This window comes from Vipera ursinii (assembly GCF_947247035.1).
Source record: "Vipera ursinii genome assembly, chromosome: 7".
NCBI classification, from domain to species: Eukaryota; Metazoa; Chordata; class Lepidosauria; order Squamata; family Viperidae; genus Vipera; species Vipera ursinii.
The window spans coordinates 55,128,290-55,153,361 of record NC_139521.1 but is presented as its reverse complement, the minus strand read 5'-3'; the positions used below and the strand labels follow the sequence as shown (position 1 = coordinate 55,153,361).

At 37.5% G+C, this 25,072-nt stretch overlaps 1 protein-coding gene across 1 annotated transcript in view; it reads left to right on the top strand.

Annotated features, from left to right (window-relative positions):
- Positions 1-21,006, top strand: part of EGF (epidermal growth factor) — a gene marked incomplete at its 5' end in the record, with an annotated part of 54,210 nt that extends 33,204 nt beyond the window's left edge. Inside the window, 8 exons of the mRNA XM_083367091.1 lie at positions 723-946; positions 3,683-3,850; positions 7,189-7,344; positions 8,298-8,414; positions 9,039-9,164; positions 11,878-12,019; positions 14,156-14,320; positions 20,669-21,006. Of these exons, the coding sequence (XP_083223217.1) occupies positions 723-946; positions 3,683-3,850; positions 7,189-7,344; positions 8,298-8,414; positions 9,039-9,164; positions 11,878-12,019; positions 14,156-14,320; positions 20,669-20,807 (1,237 nt within the window). The 3' untranslated portion in view covers positions 20,808-21,006. The remainder of the gene's footprint in view (positions 1-722; positions 947-3,682; positions 3,851-7,188; positions 7,345-8,297; positions 8,415-9,038; positions 9,165-11,877; positions 12,020-14,155; positions 14,321-20,668) is intronic.
- Between the last annotated feature and the right edge of the window lie 4,066 nt (positions 21,007-25,072).

Below are 25,072 nucleotides of genomic sequence, written 5' to 3'. Positions count from 1 at the left end.
ACTTTGATATGGCCCAAGGGCTAATCAATAAAGTTGTTGTTATAAAACCAGACACACTACTAGAAGTTAAAATCATAAGAACACGTCTGATTTACTTTGGCCATGTGATGCATACAATCCATTGCAGAAGGCAGTGGTGCTAGGAATGGTTAATGGAACAAAAAGGGCCAAGCAACAAACATGTTGGCTTGATAACATCAAATCTGATACAAAATTGAACATCCAGCAACTGAAAGTAGCTGTGCTTGAAGAGTATTATGGAGAGCATTTGCCTATAAACTCAACAAGAATCGGACATGACTCAATGGTTAAAAACAACTAATTCTATGGTTCTCTCTGTTCATTACTCTGCCTGCTCTTAAGAGATTGTTTCCATCTGCCTTTCTCCTCAGACAGCCATGCATAGAGCACATACTCTTTGGCTCTTCTTCAGATAGTTAGCTAGATGTTTGACTTTCTCTTATCCCCATGAGCTATTTCCTCTAAATAAATTTCATTTTCTATTCTAGTCATAAATCTGGAAATTGTCCAATGACTTGTGCCTACTGTATTTTAATCATGGTTGAGGGATCAAAGATGGATTTTAAAACACAAAAATATTACCTTTGAATAGCGTTTATATCTCACTCTGGCTTATATAGATTTTTATATCTTCTTTGTTCTGCAGAGTGAGAGGTTTTTTTAAAAAATGCAATGACTTATTTTGTTTTCCTTCACTAAAGGGAACTGTTTTGGACAGACCTAGGGATCAATCCACATATTGGAAAATCTACTTTGCAAGGCTCAGAGCGTGTCATTATAGCAAATTCAGACTTACTTTGGCCCAGTGGAATAACTATCGACTACTCTGATGACAAGCTGTACTGGTGTGATGCCAAAATGTCAGTTATTGAAACTGCAAACCTGGATGGGTCTAACCGGCAAATACTTACACAGAATGATGTAGGTGAGGCTATGGGATGTTAGTTTTCTATCTAATAAGGCACATATCAAAATGTCAATGTAAGAGTGATCTCAGTAGCTCCCCCCTTTTTTGTACCACTTATCCATCACTGCTGCTCTAGAAAATTGATTAGGGTCACAGTGATGAAAGCAACAAGTTCCTGCAAATATCCATGATAGTCAGCAGGTTATTTGTTGGTCACCCATCATATTACATTATTTCCCTGGTCTGATTCCAACTTGCCCCGAGATGAGGTTCAGGCAACCCTGTGGAAAATGAAGAAGAAAATTAGTTTTTTTTAAAAAAATGGGAAGCAGGAAAGTGTTAAAGGAATTATATTTGGACTCTGCTTTGGAGAGCAAATAGCATTAGGACCCACCTGGTCCACATTCCAATGTGTTTGTTCTGATAAATCAACAGGGTACTAGATAAGGGAGGGAGTTTAACAAAGGGACCTCGTGTCTGTGTGTGTGTGTGTGTGTGTGTGTGTGTGTTTTTCCCCTTCCATTTTGCTGATTTATGTGAAGTATTATTTGAAAAAGTGTATTATTACTTACTTGTGTATTATTTGTAAAGAAATGTGAAGAAATTTTGAAAATTGAAGTACTATGTGCCCATAAAAGGGAAGAAAACAACAAATACTTTCACTTCCTTTAGCCCAGGTAATAATAACCTAATGTTACTATAGTGATTCTTATTGCAGCACTACTGCCATCTACTGCCCATTCCTGTCATTTTAAGGCACTGAAAAGATGCCTCTGTGGAGGAGAGATCAAAAGACAATGGTCTTGAGATTTGGTGTCAGCTCCGAGTTGATGATAATATGCTTCCAATTACCAGTTGCAGGGGGAAAAGAGCAGAGGAGGCTGATGTTTCTAGCTCTGCTTGTGCATGCCGTAAATGCAAGTCTATCTGACAACTCAGAAAGTAAATGCTGGCAAGAAGATTTTGGCCTAATCCAGCATGGTTGTTTTTTATGTTCTTAGACAAGCTGTTATGTTTATAAGAGAACAGAAGAAAATTTTGTGCATGCATTCTAAGACTCCCAGTGCGTTCTCTGGTTCTTGGCTGATGCAAGGGCCAAGCTTTTAGGTGAAGATGGGCAATCATTTGCTAACTTGGCTGAATTAAAAGAAGGACAAAAAAACCCAAGTGAGGATATGCCATATACAGTATACATATACAGCCAAGATTTCCAATAGTGTCTCTGTTTGGGGTGGTGAAGTGTTGAAGTTTTTCTGTCTATACCAGGGGTCAGCAACCTGAAACAGTGAAAGAGCCACTCAGAACTGGTTCCCTCACAAAAGGAAAAACTGGGAGCCGCAAAAAATGCGCATACATGCACACATGCGCAGAACAGGGTTTGACTGAAGAGTGGAGCCAAGGCGAGATATGCACCTACCCTGCATATTTGAATTGATTGGTTGAACTTTTTTAGTCCCACTTTTTTTCTGGACTGCACTTGGCAGAGGACTGGGAGCCGCAGGAGACGGCTGAAAGAGCCGCATGCGGCTCCAGAGCCGCGCAGTGCAGACCTGTGGTCTATACTTTTTGTGTGCTTCCTGTCATAAAATGGCAAGATGTGACTGATTTTTAAAAATTGTGCCATTTTGCTCTAGTTGGGCTGTTTAAAAAAGGGCTCACTGGTTGTAAAGAAATGAAGGTGGGGACTACATATGTCTCTAGGGCTACAGATTGCACACTATTGTGTTAAGGGAAGAAAGGAAAAGACAATGCTTATAATTGATATTACTGCAAGTAGTCCTTGCTTAGTGATCACAACTGGGACTTGCAACTCAGTTGTAAAGCAGAGTGGACATTAACTGAGCTTATGATTTTAGTTCAATTTTCCTTTGCTTTACAGACTTGTGAAGGTTGTTAATGCGAAGTTACTTTTTCACCACTCCTGTAATGGCAAATGTTCATTAACTGAAAGCTACTTGTGCTATAACTGATATTTGGATTTTGTATTCTTAGGCTTCCCAGTAGTCATAAAAATCCTAGAAGAATGGGACCTTTTAGGTAAAATTAAATAAATGACTGAAGACTGGCAATACAAAAATAGTAATTAGTATTATTTAAAGTCAATTAAACATCAGTTGGAACCATTTTTCTAGTGGAACAAGCTACCATTGAGCTGACATCTTATTGCTTTAATGCTTGGACAGATTATTCCTGTCTGATGTTCCTGATCACTACTCAGTAATATAAAGTCTGCATATATTATTTTAACATTTTTTGCTTTTATCCATCCGTGTTGTGGTAGCAGTGATGATATCTAGAGTCAAATACCATATGGAAGGACACAATCTGCATCTAATACAGATTGATGAATGTGCTTTAGGCAAGAGACTGATCTAGGAATTTAAAAGATTCTGCCTCACTCTGATCTTAATCTTCGATTTATGACAAGGAGGGACAACTCTAATACTGTGTAGGATATAACTAAAGCTGCAGTCCCAAAGTAGATAGGGCTAGGAGTCTTTAAAGATTGTTCAGGAGTTTTAAGGGATTGAGGGATGCCCGCTCCAAAAACAGACAGATTTTAGTCTCATTCTGGGCAGTGGAATCTGCAAGTTGCAGAAGAGATTATGAAATAATCCATGCAATCCCTGAGCCAGAGATTTGAATCTTGATCTGCAATATTCAGAACAGAAATATACTGGGTGCATATAAATCGATGTGTTTACTCAGTGAATGTATATAATGGAACTATCAATCTTTATATCTACATTCTAGGCCATCCATATGGCATAACAATTTTTGAGGACCACATTTGGGTATCTGACTGGGCTAGGCCTTCATTACTGAGAATAGACAAGAAAAATGGCCGCAAGAAGGTACGCCTTGGAGGAAGCATGCTGAGACCCTCTTCACTGCTTGTAGTTCATCCTTTAGCCAAACCAGGTATATGTCAAGTGTACTATAGTCTTTTGCTGATTAGCTCTGTATCAGGACTTATTAGAGGTTCTAAAAGGTTAACATGCAAGCTTTCTGGCAAGCAGACGGTAGGAAGAAGTGGGAGGGCAGCTTTGGTGGGTGTCTGGCAGGCAGAGGAAGGTGGCAGGGGAGGCTTGCACTGCCCGGTCATGGCGCAAGGAAAAGGAGAGTTGGTGGAGAAGGAGGAGGAGCTACCGCCAGGCAGCTGATCTGCGGGGCGAAGTGGGGGCAGCCAGGACTGAAGAAAGCCCCTCCAATGAAACCTCCTGGTTTTGAAATGGGACTGGGTAAGGCGACCAAGCCTCCCCACCCATCCTCCATGTTCCTGATAGATGGGGCTGCCGCTGTTGTTGGTGCTGCCACCGTGAGGCGAGGCAGATGGTGGGTCATGAGTGTCCCGGCTGCGGGGACCCTGAGGTAAGTGGGTGTGGGGTACGTGGGACAGTTCCACCTCCCCACCTGCCTTGCCTTACCTTGTGGTGGTGGCATCAGTGTGACACACACACTTCTGTCCTGTTGCAGTTGCAAGCAATCAGACCGTGGGATGGAGTGGGTGGGTAGCTCTAAAATAAGACATTCCCTGAAAATAAGTCATAATGGCTCTTTTGGTCCAAAAAAAAATATATGACCAGGTCTTATTTTTTGGGAAACATGGTATATGGTAAGCAATGTATTTTTGTTATTGGTTTATTTTGACAATTACAATATATTTCCTTTTTGCTTTAATTTAGCAGTTGAATATATTACAGGGATATGTGTCTGCTAATAAATAATTCTGAAATGGAACTTCCAGTTTTGCGCTTTAGCACACAGCTGTGGGATTGCGGTGCTCTGCACCGCATGGCCACTTTTGCTCTGCCAGGGGACCCTAAATGGGTCAAAGGTTGCCCTGGAGAAGCGACGAAGAAAGAGGGGTGCTCCAACGAACACAGAATGATGGAGGTCGATCTGTTTGATCTGGGGGAAGCCCTCTAACCTGACAGGAGAAAGGCTAGCTGCACACCAATGTCTAGCCCAAGCTATTTGCAGCCGAAGTCCAAGAGCATGAACTAGAACAACAGTGAACAGCATGCTTGGAATTGATGAGAGTATCGATCTTCTCTCTTCTATTTTGTAACTGATTCCTGGAGAAAGATCCCCAAAGTAAGAAATCCTCCAAAAGTGAAGGGAGGGGACTACACCCCCATTCCTCCATAGACGGAAGTGGCGAATTAACTTTTAAAGGGGAAAGAAATATATTGAAATGAAATCTATAATACTACAGTCTGGATAAATCTTGAAACTAAGGAACTTGTTAAGATTTTACACCCTAAGTGGTTCTGATGAAATTATATATGTAAAAAAAAAGAACTTTTTATTTGAAAAAGCTGGAAAACAACTACTGACATCTAGTAGAGAATCAGAGTATAGAACATAAACAAGACTGATTCAGAAATTGGCAAGATGCTCAGAAACAAAGAATAATCTGTTCTTTAATAACTCTCAAGAAGACAGCTGGGAACAAAGAAAGAAAACATACTGAGCCAGCCCTAAGATTAAAAAGTGTTTGCAGAAAAAGAAAGACTCTGACTGCTGTTTAAACCCAAGAATTATTCATAGAAAGAAAAAAACTTTGACTCTTGGCTAATCTCTCAGGGGGGAATTTACAGGAAGGACTCAAGATGGTTAAATATACTGCATTTGAATTCTGACTGGTTGATTACTGACCCCTAAATAGAAGAACTGTGGTAAAATACTGCTTTCATTGATGCCTTGACAATTTGAAACAGATTGAATTACAAAAACCATATATAAAGATAAAAACTATATAAGATTGGGTTGTCTGGATTCTGAGATTGGCTGGTTTGACAAGGCTAGTCATAGAGACTATGGCAGTGATGAAAGACTATTTGGAGTGGGGGAAACAATAGGGATATTGTATACTTATTTAAAAAATGACAGGAAACCACATCTAATATCTACTCCTGAAAGATCTAGCCTGGAATATCAGAGACCTCCAGAAGCAATATTCCAAGACAAGACAAATACTTTTCATGAAGAAATGTATGCAATGCTATGACAGATACAAATGACAATGGATTCAAACCATGAGATCAGAAACAACTTTGATGCCATAAATGAGCACATCTCCAATCTAAACTTACAATTAAAAAAACTCTCAGAAAATGACAATAAAGAATGAACAAACAAATCAGATAATAGAACACAAACTTGAAGAAAATGACTTAAACAGCAAAGCTACAAATGAAGAGAATTACAACTTAACACAAACAGGAAAAAATCTACAAGATTTGTCATAGCAATAAAAATGGAAAAGATAATTTATATGTCAGGATGTCAAAACAAACCCGAGGACAAGAAAGAAGATTTAATAAAATGGACTATAGAGCTGCCAGAAGAAGCATTATAGTTTGGGAGACAAAAAGCACATATCCTACATAATTTGTCTTTCTCACTCCCAATAATTCCCACAAAAATACAGGAACTTCTTGGTAAGCGAAATATATTAACTTGGAAATGAAAAGTTTGAAATTTAAAGGTAATTAATTTGAAGAGATCTAGGACTGAGGAATGACCGAAATATTGAGGGGAAATTAAGTTTAAACAAGAATTTTTGAAAACAGATTATATAGTGACTTAGCAAGATAACTTTTACAAATATAAGTGAAATATAAGCCAATCAAAAAAGATATTATATGTAGATGTTATGATAGATAAATAGTATAGTATCCTTATAACACATGAAATGTGAAAATATTGGGATGGTGTATGTAAATGCAAAGTTTGGATATTTAGATAATTAATACTGAGAAAATTAATACTGATAAAAATGGTTTGAATATTAAGGGGAAATTAAGCTTAAATAAGAATTATGAAAATAGGATGCAGGATGAACCAATAAGATGATTTTTATAAATACAAGTTGATTAGAAAAAAAATGTCATATATGGACATTATTATTATTTCTACAAATATGAAAAATGCCTATATTTAATCATTTATGCATTGAAAATATTAAGAATTATACTTGCTTAAGGTTGATGAAGGAGAATATTATCAGAAGAAGGGAAGATCAAAGAAATATACTAATTAATACACTAATTATGGAATGATAAAAATTAATCATTATTGACTGTTAATTAATTATTACTGATTGTTTTTTTAAAATATATGAACCAGGACAACACGCTGTTCACTAGGCACTAGGGACTGTGATTGTAAAACTCAATAAAATATATTTTAAAAAATATTCTGAAATGATACAGTGAGTGGTATATATCACCCTGTTATTTTTACCTTTTCAGTCTGTATCTTTACATCTCAGGAAGGCGCTTCAGGAAAGAAAACGTTTGCCATAGAAATATCATCCCAGCATTTTCTGAGTAACAGCAAATATGGTGATAGCCACGGAGACGACGGGGAGAAGCAACAGACACTGACTGCTGAAATTGTGGTGTCTAGTAAAGATTGCCTTTTCTTATTTCATAATGACAGGAGAAGACGTGTGTTCTGAGTGACTGGCAAAATAGCTGATAGGGACCAAAGAAGCATCTCTGCAGTTTATGAGAATGGCTGTAATGATCACATGCAATTGGAACATAAAAAGACTCTGCCTTATATTAACTTAGATCATTGGTCTGCCAGTTCTGCAGTGGCAAGTTAAACTGTGCAGCAACTACTGGTAGTTTCATGATAAATATTATTTATTTATTTATTTATTTATTTTGCAACATGGACTCTGGTGATGGTACAGAAGCATTTATAAAGAAGAAAGTACAAAGTACTAGCTAGCAATATTTAAATCAATTCAAGGGCTGAATGAGAGGCAACTTGCTATAGTGATTAAGGCAGAGGTGGGAAACAATAGTCCCTTTAAGACTTATAGACTTCAACTCCCAGAATTCCTGAGCTAGGATGACTGGCTCAGGAATTCTGGGAGTTGAAGTCCACAGGTCATAAAAGAGCTATTGTTCCCCACCCCTGGATTAAAACATCAGGCTAGAAGCTGGGAGACTGTGAATTCTAGTCCCACTTTAGACAGAAAGCCAGCTGACTGACTTTGGACCAGTCACTTTTTGTCAACCCCAGGAAAGACGCTAACTAACTGACGAAAAAAGAAAAAAACCCGGAATGTCCACAGGAACAATACTGTTTTAACTAGTTTACAAAATGCAAATAGGGAAGAAGAAGAAGCTACAGATATCTTGGAAGGAGAATATTCCGTAAAGTGGGGTCTGCTACTGAGAAGGTCTGTCATCCTGTCCATAACCCATGTGCCTTACAAAGAGGGGGCAGATGGATAAAATCTGAAAAGTTAGCTCTAGTGAGTTTGTTCATACAAATTTGTTACTCCAAACACATAAACTATGGACAACTGTAGAGTGATATATTTTATTATTATTTTGTGCCACAGATCAGGATGACTGTACATCATTGGGTTGTGATCTCAATTCCCAATGCATTGCGCATCAAAATGGGGCTATGTGTGAGTGCCAGAGAGGGTTCATCATGGAAAGTCAACTGTGCCATGGTAAGTTACATGACCGATTACAGAATAATACTAATACAGTATATTTTTGCATGTATTTCATCTTGGGTTATCATTTTGGGATCAGGAATGTACGCCCTGGCACTATGCCAGTGCCATCAAAAAGCATACAAGCTATGATTAATAAGGAATACAGCAAATATAAATTCAGGTTTAAACGTAGAGCTTTTTAAACTTTTTTAATATGCCTTCATTTTAGGTTTATCCTTTAGTTTAGAATAGATTATCCCTGACAGTCAGGGCAGTCAGCTTTCGGAGGTCCCAGATCATATTGAAAATCAATATACAGTATTGATTTTAATACTGGGGGTGGGGGCACGAAGGGAGGCTCAGCCAATCTCAATGTATACATGGTTGTATTTTGACAATAAAGGTTCATTCATTCAATATCAATGTAATAAGTTCATTCATACACATAGTGAGTAAGGTTCGCCTACAGCAGATTTGATTCATTGTATTTATATCCTGCCTTCTCAGCAGGAATTTAAGGCAGCATACATGATTCTCCCCAGTTCTCTTTTATCCTCCCAACCCTTTTCTGAGAAAGAATTTAATTAGTTCTTTTAACTATAGTCTCCCAGCTGTCAATACTTTTTTATCTTGTAGATGTTGATGAATGCCTTCTTAACAAAGGACAGTGCAATCAGAGCTGGTCCAGGTGTATCAATTCTGAAGGAAGCTATGTCTGTGAGTGCCTTTTGGGTTATGATGAAGATGGGCTTCATTGTTCTGGTGAGTTATTAGGATGAAGGATATTCTGGACATTTTGAATAATTTCTCCATCCTACATAGAGGGATTTTTATCTCAAGCTTCTAAACATCTCTCTCTCTCTCTCTCTCTCTCTCTCTCCCTCCCTCCCTCCCTCCCTCCCTCTTGCCCTCTCTCTCTCTCTTGTCATATAGATTTGTCATATTTATATGGTTCCCATTTCACAAAAACATGACTCTGGGCACTGTATAATTAAACAATAAAAATAACAATTATAAAAATATTCTAAAATTAAAACAAATATTATTATACATTAGCAAAACAAAAAGGATAGGAAGATCATAGATGTTATACACAATGTAACTACCTCATTAGTTCCCCATTTCCATGAGACCTCAAATCCTGTTGCCAAAAACAAGTTTAAGGGACTTTTGGAAGGATATCAAGGAAGGGGCTACTCTTACTTCAGGAAGGGGTTTGGGGGTAGAGGATGAGGTTCCACATTATATTCTTTCCTTTAGTTTAGGGAAGCAGTTTCACACTGTGACCTCCTATAACAGGGGTAGGCAACCTCGGCTCTTTTAGGACTCATGGACTTCAACTCCCAGAATTCCTGAGTCATTCAGGAATTCTGGGAGTTGAAGTCCATGAGTCCTAAAAGAGCCGAGGTTGCCTACCCCTGTCCTATATGGAACAGTAGCAGAATAACTATTTTTCATTTAAATATTGATTTAAGTATTGATATGATACAATATAGTGAAAGCGTGGTATCCAGAAGGGAGGGGAAACATTCCAGAGGAGTAAGAGGCAACTCAGCCCAGATCTTATGTGTGAAAGAACAAGGGTGAAGACAGCCTCTCCCTAAGAGTTCACACAGTATATTGTAGGTACAGATGGTAGAGTGCTTGGTCAGGCAAGATTTTGTTTACAGGAGTGAAACATTAAAGAACAGCTTGAAAGAACTGAGAAGGTGTCATTCTTGGTTTGGGATCTGACAATTGCTAAATATGAAGATTCAAGGAATTGCCTTAATGAGGTCATATAGTAATTTATATACAAAGTAGCTGGAGAATGAAATGTAACCTGCAAGTCATGGACTGTATATGCTCCCCCAGAGAATGTCAAATTATAGTAAAACAAACAAACAAACAAACAAACAAATCTTTTTTATAGACATGACAGTAAAGAGATATTAATCCTCTGATGGGCCTGGTAGCCTTATTTTATATTTTAAAATGGGTTCAAAATTCCAGATAGTTCTAGAGATACTGCATCAAGGCAACAACCACAGCTGACTTCAATATGTAAACACACACACACACACACACACACACACACACACACACACACAGAGCAGTTCTTGGCACTGAAACGACTAAATTGCCCTGTTAAAAGTTTTACTTGCTGAGGCTGGACTTGCAAACTCTGTAAGGTTGCTGGCATTATTTATCCCCTTCTTCCAGGCTCTCTGCATTCTAGGTGATGTTTAACATCATCAGTTCATCAATATGCAAAGCCTCTAGAGGTCAGGAGATGTTTTTTTCTTTTGTTATTTGGCAGCGTTAATGGAATGAATGACCCAATAGAGATTTATTGGAAATCATTACCCTGCCTATAAATAAAAGCAAGTATTGAGTCAGTCATAATACTCATCAAATAATTTTATGTTCGTTAATAGTCATGAGATTCGAGTTGCTGACATTTCCAATAGAGTTCATTGAAAACTATGTTCACAGTCAGATCCCCTGATCCACATAGCTAGAATGCAAAGGCTGACATTAAATCATAAGTTTACTGTCGAAGAGTATTGCTTGGAGATATGAAGGCAGCAATTTTTAGCAATTTGTCAGCTTATTCCAAACTGTACCGAGTCTGATGCAGGTACGTGTTTTTGCAAGTTGGCTATTAGACTTTACAAATGCACATCCCTTTCTCTCCCATCTCCATTTAAATCCCCACTTTCTTACTCTTGCTTACTGCATCAGTATATCCCGATTTGTTGTTTTGCTGAAATAGCTCAGGAGGAAAACCTTGGTTTATGGCTATTAGGGTGATAGTTACAAGTGTTTCATCTTCTGGGAGACCAGTTGATGTCCTGTAGTTATCCATTATGAAATCTTATCCATCTGCTGGACTAGATGGAATCCAATTTAGCAGGAACTGCTTATGTTCTTATGTTTTTCTAATTAAAATGCTAGCTATACAGTCATAGTATTGTACATGAACTGGGATGTTCTGTCATAGTATGGAGAGAAAAGGACCCTAATTTACATGTAATGCTTAGTAACAATCTTCTTTAGCTCCTCCTCAACTGTTATGGACCAAGTTTCTCTCTTTCTCTGGCTCTCCCTCCCTCCCGCTTTACTTTGAGAATAGGCCTAGAATAGGCTGCTAATGAATAACTAGTCCAAAATCACTCAGTTTTTGAATGAGGACTTGCATTTTTCTTGCTAAATACAGCATCTCAGACACTGCATCATACTGGGTCTCCAATAGTCATTATTAAGAAAGTGATATTATGCAGTGTCTTTAAGTAACAAAGTCATAGGGAGTTTTATATTTTGTATCCCAGTTCTGTTGGATTAAGATCTGTTAAGTGGACATTTCACTATATCTGCCTTTATTTCTTCCAGCAGCTGATATTTCCTGTTTTAAAAGTGGGAGAACCTACCACCATTCAAATTTGGCCCCAAGACTCAAACACATTAATAACCCCCTTCTCCTAAATTGTTTCAGAATCTGTCATCGCTCCTTCTGTTGTAACCAGGGATGACTCTACACTATCTGAAAAAGAAGTTCCTATGGACTGCCCACCATCATACTGTTTCCATGAGGGAGTTTGCGTTTATTTTTCAGATCTGCAGACTTTTGCATGCAAGTAAGTACTGAACTCCAATGTAGTTCCATAATTATTAATTCAGTTAGTGTCCAGTGAAATAAAAGGCAGGTTAAATAGTGTTGCTAGGCATGTGAAATACATGTGTTTTATTTATATCCCATGCATGCTTAATGCATGCATAATCTCTTGTCTTCACAATGAATTACCTTGTAAGGTAATTTGGGATGAGAGAAAATATCTGATCCTCACTCACCCAGTGAGCTCGGTCATCAAGCAAGGAGCTTAGTTTTCACCAACCTAGTTTTGAGTATTTGGCCCAAGTCCCTTACCACATCTGAAACACGTGAGGATATGATGTTTGGATGAGGTATAGAAATAATTATTTCCCTTTACCTCTCTGTGTGCACCAGCTCTAGTTTTGATATTTTAGACTGAACATGGGGCTTTTATAGGGTATGGTTAAATAAAATTACGATGTTGGCCACAGTGCTGCGATCTAAGCTCTGTCTGGTTTTTATGTGGGTTACATGTATGATGCACATAAAATCAAGGAGGAACTTCAATGGCACCATCGTGGCTCCCTTGTTAGCTTTTTTGACAACATCCTCTTCAGATACTATTGACTAAACAGGAAAGGTATGAGAGAGATTTTATTCTGCAGAACTCTCCTGCAGTCGTCTTATAGATATTTTCACGCCGTTTGAGAATAGCCAAAGACGGACCTGGAAATTTGTAAAACATGTTCAGCTCACTATTCCAATTAAGATATTTCATATCTTGTTCTTAGGTGCCAGAGTTTGACTTCAACATTAGTTTATACTTATTGTTCTTGTATCAGTTTTACATTAGGTGGCAGTGTTTCATCATTCATTAACAAACAGATTTCATTCCATCACCAATTGGTAGAAAACATTTTTGTTCCCATTTTCAAGACATATCAGAAGGCTTTATAACTTACTTTAAAAATAAACATGCTTGTTATACATGCTTGTTGTAGCATAGCACATGGTCTCTCACTATTATAGTCTCTCACTGTTACTTACTTAAGGGTCCATACACTTTTTTGCAGCTCTCTGTGTGAGACGGGTCTGTAGAATTCAGTGAAAGTAAGAATTGTTTTTTCGTTCATCATGAGATCTCTACACAGTGCAATTCAGAATGAAGTTGGATTCAGTGAATGCCCTACAGAGGAGGAAAGGAAAATATTACTTCCAATCATTTACTATTTGTCTTTTAGTTCCCAAGTAAGCAAAGCTAACATTGTAAAATGTAGACCTGTTGACTACAGTCAAAATAAAGCAAACATTAAACCCCTCATTCATTTAAATATTTTTAGAAGTCATGTCCTTGCAGTTCTCAATTTGGCACCTTCCTTATTGTCTAAATTTCCCATAATTCTCATTTTTGCTGGTTGAAACATGGAAACTCTAATCCAAATATATCTGGTGGTAGTAGATTAAGGAAAAAAAGTAGTACAGCCAACTTAATCTCGATGTCTGCAAATATATGGATCACAGTTCTCAGAATTCTGCATGCTAGGGGCTCATTTAATCGATCATTCTATACTGTATAAAGCAGGGGTCTTCAAACTTGGCTGCTTTAAGACTTGTGGACTTCAACTCCCAGAATTCTGGGAATTGAAGTCCACAAGTCATAAAGCAGCCAAGTTTGAAGACCCCTGGTATAAAGCTATAAAGATGGAAACAAAGGTGATAGCATCCTCCATTGTTATTTTCCAAGCAGATGATATTTAAGTATGTTGCCTAGGATATTGATGATATAGATGATAGTAAATAGCCTTCATAACTAGCAGCCATGGGAACCTGATCTTTTCTGAATTTGTCCAAGGCATTCTAAAACAAAATGTGATGGCAGAAAAATTCTCAGTTTAATTCTCCAAGATGTTTTTTTTTACTCAGTCCTGAATGTTTACTTTCAACATATGAGCCATTCTATTGTTGCAATGCCATGTATTTCCATCAGATTTCATTTGGCCTTTATAGCAAGTGCTGTAGCCTTCTAAACAAGTTGGTTGTCCTTTCTGCACATTTTTGCTGTTTTTTCTTATGTGGTGACTAGAAATCACATTTTCCCAGAAAGACTGTACTTCACTGAGTAAAATCAGCCACTCCTGATAATTAGCATTGCCTTCTTTGTTGGTTTGCTCATCAACAGTTGTGCGAAAGGCTACCTGGGAGACCGTTGTCAGTTTAGTGACTTGGAGTGGTGGGAAGAGCAACATGAGATGAAGATTAAGAAGCAAAACATCGCAACTGCTGTGTTCTTGGCTGTGCTGTTCTTGGTCCTGCTCTTTGGAGGGGGTGCCTTCTACTACTATAGGTAGAATTTATTTCCTGTTTATGATAATCCATTGTTATGTTGTTTGTGATCTTTATAAATTCTTTCATACATCATAAACCCAAGAGAGTGGCTTTGTTTGCTCATTAATTTGACATTCGTGTACATTATTGGTCCTAATATACACTTATAGTAATAAGGATGATGAGGCTGTTTTAATTTACAACTGCATATCCTACCGTGCTTGCCTTTTAAACATTTCTAGCAATATGCTTGAGGAATTTAAATGAGCATCTTTTGAAAGTTGAATTTCAACTGTCATATCATTTGCAGACAGGCGGCCCTAAAGTCTTTTGGCTGAAACATATGTGAAGGTAAATGACGACAGCAGCATTACACTATCCAAAACAAACCCTCCCTCTTTGGCCCATGTGTTGTGATATCATATGCATATATGAAGAGGGCAGAGCTTGTGTCACAATGTTACAATCCTGTTTTTGTTATTTTGATGAAAGTACTAGATCCTGCAGACGCATCTGCCCATTGGACATCTGAGACTCCAGCCAATCAATTTTTAAAGAATAGGTACGAATTGGATGCAAGAAATTGTGGAGTATTAGGAAACGCCAGTAAGTTTATAGTGGTTGTTGGATCACCTTGAACTGGGGAGATTGTGGTTTCCCCTTGAATCATAGAAACTATAGTATAGAATTAGAGAAAAAGTCCTAAATTACTAAAACTCCCATACCAAAACCTGCTAAAACCTCCATATCAAAAACATAAAAAAGAAAAGAAAACTCAAGTATAAAATGATTTCCTTGGAATTCCCACAAAAATTCTCTGGTGACTGCACTCCATCTAAAATGCTCCCATATTTCATTCCCTAATTGTTGTAATTCTCTTAAAAGTACAACAACAGGATGGATTTATCTTGGCAATTAAACAGCATACAATGAGCGTGTGTTGTCTACATTGGGAACAACACAACTTCTAAAGAAGCAAATTATTTTCCCAATATTTCTAATTCATGTCAGAAAGTTGCTGAATGTGTCATGCTTTTGAGAAACAAATGTAGAAAAAGGATGAGCTAGAGTGAAACTGAAATCAGACCTTCACCTGGCTATGTTTATACTTTAATGATGTATATAAATCTTCTCTGTCTATATGCAATTCTCAAAATATGAGATAAGCACCTCTTTCTAGAAACAGGTAGAATTCAATCATGTCCAATACATATGAAATATTTATATCTATTATCAATATTATCTGTATCCCACTCTTCAGGCTAACACTTTTGCTGGCAATTTACAAGCAATATTGTGAATAAAACAATAACTTCTGGGATGCTTCCTGAAATAGATAGTAATAATTCTCCTTTTGGATGTGAGCAGGGAAAAATGCCTGTTATCCTTTTCTCTCTTTTTCAGTCATCCTTCCGACTGTTCAGCTGGTAATAATGGTGGGATATCAGGTGAGGGACTATCCAGCTGAGCAGATCTTGGTGATCATTGTTCCTGCATTTCCCCTGGCTTTTAATCAATATGATGAGGGAGATACAAGGGAAAAATATTTCAGTTGATAAAAGAATCTTTTTTAAAAAAAAGAAGGGCAGAGTTCATTGCAAATAAGGCAGTAGCATCTTTTTTTTCCTTAGCTCAATTTACACTAAGTAAGAATACGTTGAAGGCAGAACATTACCGTGCATTTGTTCTCACCTGCTGAAAAAATAAACTATGAGGTTTGCAGATCTAATTTCTCAGAAGGAATAGCGAAAGCTTTGGCTCAGGACTCTTAATAGTTAATTAACAAGGGCAACTTTTAATCCCCTGCTTTATGTGTCCTGCTTATTCAGCTGTACAATCCCTAGCTACCTCTCCATTTAGTCTCTCTGCTTTCTTGGAATTACACAGCTTATCCTGACTCTGTTTGCTAGAAAAAATTAATTTTAATCAAACTGATATCTACCAAATTCTTTGCTGCAGCTGAATAAAAATACTTGGGGTTAAGGGTGGTATTGTTTGGTTTTTTTTTTGAGAACTTGTGAATTTCTTCCTAAGTGTTTGTGTTAGACTGCTTCATGTGCCTTGTACTTGGTGGCAGGTAAACAACAGTAGGCTGGCTTTTAATATATTGGCTCTATCACTGTATCTGTGTAATAGAGTAAACATGCTCTTGAGCTCTGATTGTGGCTTATTGGTACCATTTGTAGGGCTTGCTGCAGATGGTAGAGGTATGAGTAAAGCTGGTAACCTCGTCTATGCCTTATATTATTAAAAAGCATTAAGTAAAAATCTCATTTGACCAAACCCACATTTAGTGCTGAAAGTGAATCTCTATAGGCCCATCTGTTGGGAAAATAGGGAAGATTATGTCTTACAATTCTTTTTTTTTAGTGTTTGTCCCATGTGTTGCAGGATTTGCTTATCTTTGCACTGGGCTCACTTAGTTCTTACAGTGAAACTATCAATACATGGTGTGACAAAGGATTTATTTATCAGCTGGCTTGTTACAGAGTGTAACACTGATTATAGTTGAGAGGGCTTGAGTGCCCAAAATAATCCAGCTGGATTCTGCTCTTAAGGAAGACTAGATTCTGGATTTCCCTGCTCTTTGTCCAACACTTTAATCACTACAGAATGCTTACTGCCACAAAAACACAATAGGTTTGATTGTCTATGATGAAAGATTGAGAAAGTTAGTGAAAAATACCAGAGATAATTAATTGAAATGGGCAATAATTTGATAATGTCAAGAACAGATCTTGAAAAAATGGATGGGGAAAAAATGAGGAAAAGTGAAAGAAATATGAATTATAATTGAAGGATTGCAGGGAAAAAGCATGAAAATCTTTATGAAAATATATTGGAGAGATTAATCTTGCAACATTGTGAATGGAAAGAGGACATAGAATCTGCATGCAGCATAGTGAAAGAAAAAAAATTAAGAGAGTGCCACAGTAATCTGTGGAGTTGCTTTAAAACTGAATTGAACAAAGATGCCAATGAAATGCATTATCATATGTAACTACAATTAAGATAAAAGTAGGACTTTGTATTACGTATAGAACGAGAAGTAGAGTGAGAGTTAATTTATATAGAGCTGAATAATATATAGAGATGTGTGTATAGAAGACAATTGTAATCAAAGACAGCAAGGAACAGTCAAGATTAAAAGAGGCAGAGACAATGCAGAGCAATTTTGAAGGAAACAAGAGTTGTTCTGGAAATGGGTGAAGGATAAAGAAAGAATCTCTAAAAGAGGAAATGCAATCAAAAATAAAAAGAATGTTTGAAAGGAATTCTGTTATATGTTGATTTAGATAAGCATACAGTAAGATGAATAGGTGTGAAGATTTCACAGGGGTGTGGTTTGAAAAAGCCAAGAGTTTAGCAGGAAGGAGATGTTCAAGTGAAGATCCTCAAAATGGTGTGTATAGACATGGTGAAAGCATTGATTTGGGTTTGGAAGGACAGAAAGATATAGAATGAATCGTGTTGGGGGAAACTATCTTATCTCATTTCCTCAGTTTCTTTGGTTTAAACTTCTTTTTCTATGCTTGGTATAATGTTGCTTGGTCTTGAATGTGAATAGCCTAATGGGTGTTATGCATAAAATCACATTTTTTTAAGCAACTGTTTTCTCAAAACTGTCTACCGCATAAAATCTAGCATTCCTAACTATAGCAGTCTTTTAGTTTTTATGTGTTTTAATTGAGTTGTTTATACTGATTCTTTGTATGAGAAACTGCATTCCCTGATTTTCTGAACTTATATACTAGATAGCCACACATGCCGGATTTTACATTTCTATATTAAGGACTACTAAACCAATCAGCTATCATCTGTCCAAAGTTACATCACCTCACATGCAAGATGGTCTGAGAACCACCATTTCCAGAACATGCTCAAAGTATATATTGTTTGTTTGAAAGCAATATTGTTTTAATTCACCTTTAGCTGGTGTAAGAATGCTACATTAAATATTGATTACAGTTTGCTGAGTCCTCAGTTCAGCTGAATGGTCATATGGATCATATATTTGAAATATAGAGCCACCCAAAATGATGAAATTGTATTAAAATTGTCACCAACACCATAACCATTATAAGAATACTCTGAATATTTGAAATTTAGGAACTCTGATTTATTCCACTAATCCTGTGTCCACTTCTATAAAAACATACTATTATTATTGTTTTGTCAGCCAAATGTTTAGACTGTACTATTATTCTATCATTATTATTATCATTGCTATTGTTGTTGTTGTTTATTTTCCTCTGATTTATTTTTCTCTTTCACCAAATGGTTTCAAACAATATAACTGTTTATCTTGAAAGCAAGTTTTCAATTATATGCTTGGCTGGTTTTATATGACCACTATCAGTAGGCTAACTAGATCAAAATGGAATCACTGATCTAAATCCCCCTTTAACTGGAGTCCAGAAACCAATATTTGAATTGGGATTGCTATTGCATTTTTACTCATACTCTGCTGTATTTTAAGACGTATTGATTATGTTTTGGAAGCAGGTCAGTAAGAGGCCTTCGCTTCATCCATAAAACATGAACTCATATTGCTGTTTAAGAAGCTTGCAGATCTAAAAAAAATACACTCACAAAAATAAAAACAGTATGGCCTGCAGGGATAAGGCTTATAAAATACAAACAGTATCTTCATGTTGCTGCTATATTCATGTATCAAAAAGGGACCTACAAATAAACAAATAAAGAAAATGATGTTTTTTTTCTCTTCAGGGTGCTAGTCAGAGAGCCCTACTGCAGCTTGTATAATGCCATTGACTTTCTTGAAGTAGAATATGCCTATCTATACTTTGGGGGGGGCATTGTATTGGAGGGGTACTTCATCAAAACGTGGGGTCTACTTATATATGGATGGTGTCTTTGATTCCATACTACCCAATTATGTACAGTATTAAGGTATTTGAGATTATGGAATTCCCACTTGGACAGTGAGTTTGCTGTCAGAAAAAATGTTAACTTTTGAATGGTTGAGACTATTCTTGGGTGTAATCAGTAGTTATATGCAAAAAGTAACACAATCAATACAATCCACTGTTAATATCCTAAGTGCTTTACTTATTATTTAAGCAATTTTATGACAATAATATAAAATTGGCTGCTCGCATATATCTCATATCAAGTTAGTAATAGATTAGCAATAGAAACAACAAAAGGGATTTTTCCAATTTAAATTAAGCTGAAATGATGAAAGCTTAGAACAGGGAACAGTGGACTTGAATATGAAAGGATTATGAGCTTGGTTTAGTTTTGGAATGTAAATAAACTTTACTCAATAGCACTCTTGCTTTTAAATCTAACTGGAGATTGTTTGTGCTTGAGGGTCTAATAATCTGGAAAGTTTGTAGTCTATTCATTTTGATTGTGGAAGTGAATATTGATTATCTTGAAAAGTTGAAGCTGTGGGAAAGTGACTTCAATAAAGTTAATCAAATAGATCTCACTCCAGAGAAAATTATCAAGCTTCCAAAGAAATTAAATTGTGGGTGAAGCAATGTGCACATTTTTGGCTAAAGGTTGCACTTTGCCTTTGAGCGATGTGTCATAAGCTTGCATATCCATTACATATATATTAAGTGGGTGTGAACATGGCAAATTTTGAGTTTCTGATCTGAGTTTAAGTTTAAAAACAATATCAGTAGTGCCATGCTTTTAAAACTTTAAAAAACAGATTAGGGATAGATTGTCATGGAGAAAATATATGTAGTGACTAGGAGTTGAAAATAACTTGATGGCACATAATCAACCAATCATTTAATATTTTTCAGCTTCTGACATATTAGTTAAAATTAAGTGCAACAATTAGGGACCACATACATTCCAGGGATCTGGTAAAGCACATCTGGGTGAGCATTTTCAGATAGATGAATTGAAAGTTAATCAATTTCTGTGGGTAAGGGCCACTAATAATTCATCCCTTCTCTACCCATGGGCAATAAACAAATTTTAATTTTCACATCTTTATGGAAGCAAAATGAATGTTAAATGTGTCTGAGAACTGTAGACTAGGGAAAACTGAACTCAGTCTCTCCATATCTTTGTCTCCATGTCAATCTCATTATCCCTAGCTATGATCAGTAATATAGCCTCCTCCTTCTCCTCCAATAGGTATGTTGCAGAGTCATTGATCTACAATTCCTATAATTGCCATCTAGCAGACCAGGCCACCTTCTGGTTTGAGGAATACTGCAATAATAATTTCAGCTCAACTGCTAAAGATGAGTGTTACACCACAGGGGACAGATGTATTGGAATTCAGCTAACAAAACAAATGGATATTTGAACTATATTTTATAACCATAAAATGTTTGTCCACAGATAATTTTATTCCTTGATTTTTTTTCTTTTACAGGAGACAGCAGAGATTTTCCAAGAGGAAACCTTATGCGGAAGACAGAATAGCCACTGACATGACCTGCAGCAGCACCCTTACTAGCCCTAAAACCAAAGACATGAAGCTGCCAACTATTAAGCCTTCCATAATTCTATAGTAACACAGAGTAATGCAAAACAAAGGAGAGATCAAAGGATAGCAGCCATCCACTTGAGATTATCCATCAAATAACTTGATGTATTAAATATATTAAATAACCACTGGGAGGGTTATCAAGTATTTTTCTATGGGCCCAAAGTTCTTCTTAGCTCATTGTTATGTGATCCTTCAAAGTTCACAGCTGCCTGAATGCATTGCAAGCAAGTGACAGTGTTATTGTTAGCTGTGCACAAACAGTTGGAGGGATATTCTAAATTAAAGAATGCCAACATGATGACATGACCGATTCACACTGCAGAGATGAAAATGCACTTTGTTTCTTAGAGACCACTGCTGGCTGACTCTTCTTTCTGTGTTGAGGGATCTAGCAATGCTTAATGAAGTACAGAATCATAGTCCAAGATTTTGCAAACTACTTATGACATTTGGCCTGGAGGTGAAATGCTTTTGGATGTATTTGGGCAGCTGAACAGTGAAAGAAAGGAATGAGAAACTGGATCTCATGATCTCATTCATTGTACTTCACATGGATAACAATTTTATTTCATTGAAAATAATAAATGGGACAATGCAGAATTAATCGGCTAACAGAGTTGTGTTTCCTATTTGCATTTTTTCCTTTTTATTACAAACTTAAGTGAAAAACCTAGCAAGTAAACTTCTAAAACAAGAAAGTGCATTAAAACCACAGCTATCCTTCTATTTCAGACTACTCTAAATAAAGATGCCCTTATCAGCAGTTGTTGCTACAATTAATCTCAGCATGTAGTGTAATTTTCATTGAGTTTTAATGTTTATTAGGTAACTAAATATTGGATTGAGTTGATTAAATCAAATTTTATTTAATCTTCTGTAACATTCTTTTCATTGTTTGTTCTCCTCTTTTGTGTAAAGATCAGTTTTGTGAAGTTATATACAACAATTAGTAGAATCCAAATTTATTTATTTGGTTTATTTCCCGCTGTTCTGTTTTGTTGACTACTTGAAGTAGCTAACAAAATAAAGTAAATAAAGTACCGTATATACTTGAGTATAAGCCGAATTTTTCAGCCCACTTTTTGGGCTGAAAAATTCCACTTTGGCTTATACTCCAGTCAACAAAAAAACTTACCGAGGACTTGTGCGCGGCCGAGGCTTTGGTGCTTCCGGGATCGCGCGCACCTCTCCCAAGCCACCGCCGTCCGGAGACCTGCCGAAGTTTGGGGAGGTTTGGGGAGGTGCGCGCGCACCTCCCCAAACCTCCCCAAACTTCGGCAGGTCTCCGGACGGCGGCGGCTTGGGAGAGGTGCGCGCGATCCTGGAAGCACCGAAGCCTCGGCCGCGCGCAAGTCCTCGGTAAGCTCCGGGCGGTCACTTGCTTCGCGTCTCCTGAGGGAAGGGGGGGCGACTGGAGCGGGCGTGTTTCCTCGCCTGCTGGGCGCCGCGATTTGCCCGGGGAACGCGCGGGCCCCGAATGGCAGCGTGGAGTGAGGAAGCGGACAGCCAGGGCTTCCCCGAGAGCCGTGGCCACACAGGGTATTCCTGTGTATTCAGGCTTGCAAAATGGCGGATCGAGCCTCTGCTGGTGGCAGAGGCTTGCAGAGCGCGGATCCAGCCTCCGCCGGCGGCGGAGGCTTGCAAAACGGCGGATCGGCTTATACTCGAGTCAATAACTTTTTTCAGTTTTTGGGGGTGAAATTGGGGGTCTCGGCTTATACTCGAGTCGGCTTATACTCAAGTATATACGGTAAATACCGGTATTAAAACTACAATCTAATAAATGCAAAACCATCTCAAAAATTAAAACCTGGTGAAAGAAATACATCTGTGGATTTCTTGGTGCTTTTTGAGTTTGGTTGCTTGCTTGCAGATATTTTATTACCCAAGTAGATAACATCAGCACCGCAAGTTAGGAGGGGATTTGCTACTGGTTTATATATAGTAGCTTGCCTGCCAGTTTTGGTAAAGGTGTGGTTTCCTGCTAGATGGTTCCTTGATTAAAGTATTGTTTTATACATGATTGTTTGTCCAATATTGATCCTTGCTATCTGATTGTGCACTACTGGAGGGGATGTGTTCTTTTTTTTCCCTTCCTAGGGGTTTTTTTTGTCTCCTGTGTATGATGTGTAAATGTTTTTTATCTCTATGTGCCTATTGGTGCCTGATTTGTCTGAATGCCAAGCTTCCATGGATTCCTAGCATTTTAGGTCTGCATTATTCATTCATTCATTTTATCTGGCCATCAACTCACATACAGCTGTATGTCACAATCATTAAAATAAAAACTAGGTTAGAAAAAAACAAAATATATTGAACCCGGTGTAATAATAATTGAACTCAAAATACAGATGATCCTCAACTTACAATAGTTCATTTAGTGTCTGTTCAAAGTTACAACAGCACTGGAAAAAGTGACTTATGACTGCTGTTCACACTTATGACCATTACTGCATTCTCATAGTCATGTGATCAAAATTCAGACGTTTGGTAACTGGCTCATATTTATGACAGTTGCAGTGTTCTGGGTTCATGTGATCACCTTTTGCGACCTTCTGACAAACAAAGTCAATAAGGAATCCAGATGGACTAACAACCATGTAACTAACTTAACAACTGCAGTTATTCACTTAACAACTACAGTAAGAAAAGTCATAAAATGGGGCAACACTAACTTAATAACTGTCTTGCTTAGCAATGGAAATTCTGCACTCAGGTAGTCTACAACTACCTGTGCATAAGCTGGCCTCTCCAATGATCTATTACAATGCATGGGTGAAGAACCAGGTCTTCAGTGTTTCATGGAAAGCCAACAGGACTGGGATTGTTCTAATCATAAGGGGAATGTTTTTTTCTATAGGGAAGATATTGTGACAGAGGAAATATCCTTCCTGTGTCCCATAAGATGACACTGTTTAATTGAGAGGAAACAGAGCATGCCCACAAACATTATATGCTTTAATATTTGAATGTTTTTATGATGCTGTAGGTCATCCAGAGCTGCTCTATAGTGAAATGGGAAACATATAACTAATAAAAATATTACATTATACTTAAGTGTATACTTATATTATAATTAAGTAAAGGTAAAGGTAAAGTTTCCCCCGCACATGCGTGCTAGTCGTTTCCGACTCTAGGGGCCGGTGCTCATCTCCGTTTCAAAGCCGAAGAGCCAGCGCTTGTCCAGGGACGTCTCCGTGGTCATGTGGCCGGCATGACTAGACGCCAAAGGCGCACGGAACGCTGTTACCTTCCCACCGGAGTGGTCCTTATTTTTCTACTTGCATTTTGACGTGCTTTTGAACTGCTAGGTTAGCAGAAGCTGAGCCATCACGCCTCCATCTGGTTCATATGATGACACAATTATCATGGGTTTGATATTGGACTATTTCTTTGGTGCAACGTGTTTACTGACCTTTTTGTTTCTGTAACTCTTTGATTACCTTGATGTATGGTTTTTATTCCTTTTATTAGAGAAGGTTTGATAAGCCAGAGTGGCATCTAAGTCACAGTACGTAAATAAAGACAGTGAGAAAAATTGTGTAATGTACATAAATTGTGTGATGACATGTTGTGTCAAATGTCATAATGGCTTCCACCGGATGTCTGTGAATGCTATGTTTCTGTGCATTATTCAACCTTTTACTCATAATATTCAGGGCTTTTTTTGTCATAGAACGCTCAGAACAGAGTTCCGGCACCTTTTTTGGATGGAACTTTGTAGGGTAAGCAAGGCGGGTTGTATGACGTGTGTGAGTTCCGGCACCTTTTTCTTTTACAAAAAAAAACCTGTCATAATATTTATTTAGAACATTTAATGCCTCCATTTAAGGTAAAGCAGTTTCAATAAATGGATATAACTCAAATCAGAATAGCATTACAGAAGAGTTATAAACAAAAACAGTTTAAAAATAACAGTTAAAATTGTATTGTGCACTATGATATACAGAGCATTTCACTCTAATCATACATAGAACAATAGTGAAGATGAAGCAGCTATTTAAATCGAAGAAAGCTTTAGATAACAGTTACACTACGTACTAGTCACAACCAATACGATTCAATGGGAAGGTTAAGCAATAATAAGAGGTAATTTTGAAAGCATTATCTCCCATCTTTCAGCAAAATTCATAAACATGAGTTTTATAGACAATAGACCAGGGGTGTCAAACTCAATTTCATTGAGGGCCACATCAGCATTGCGGTTGCCCTCAGGGGGCCGGATGGGTATGGCCAGGGTGGGCGTGGCCTACTGGGTGGGCGTGGCCAGCTCTACATTGTTCGCAT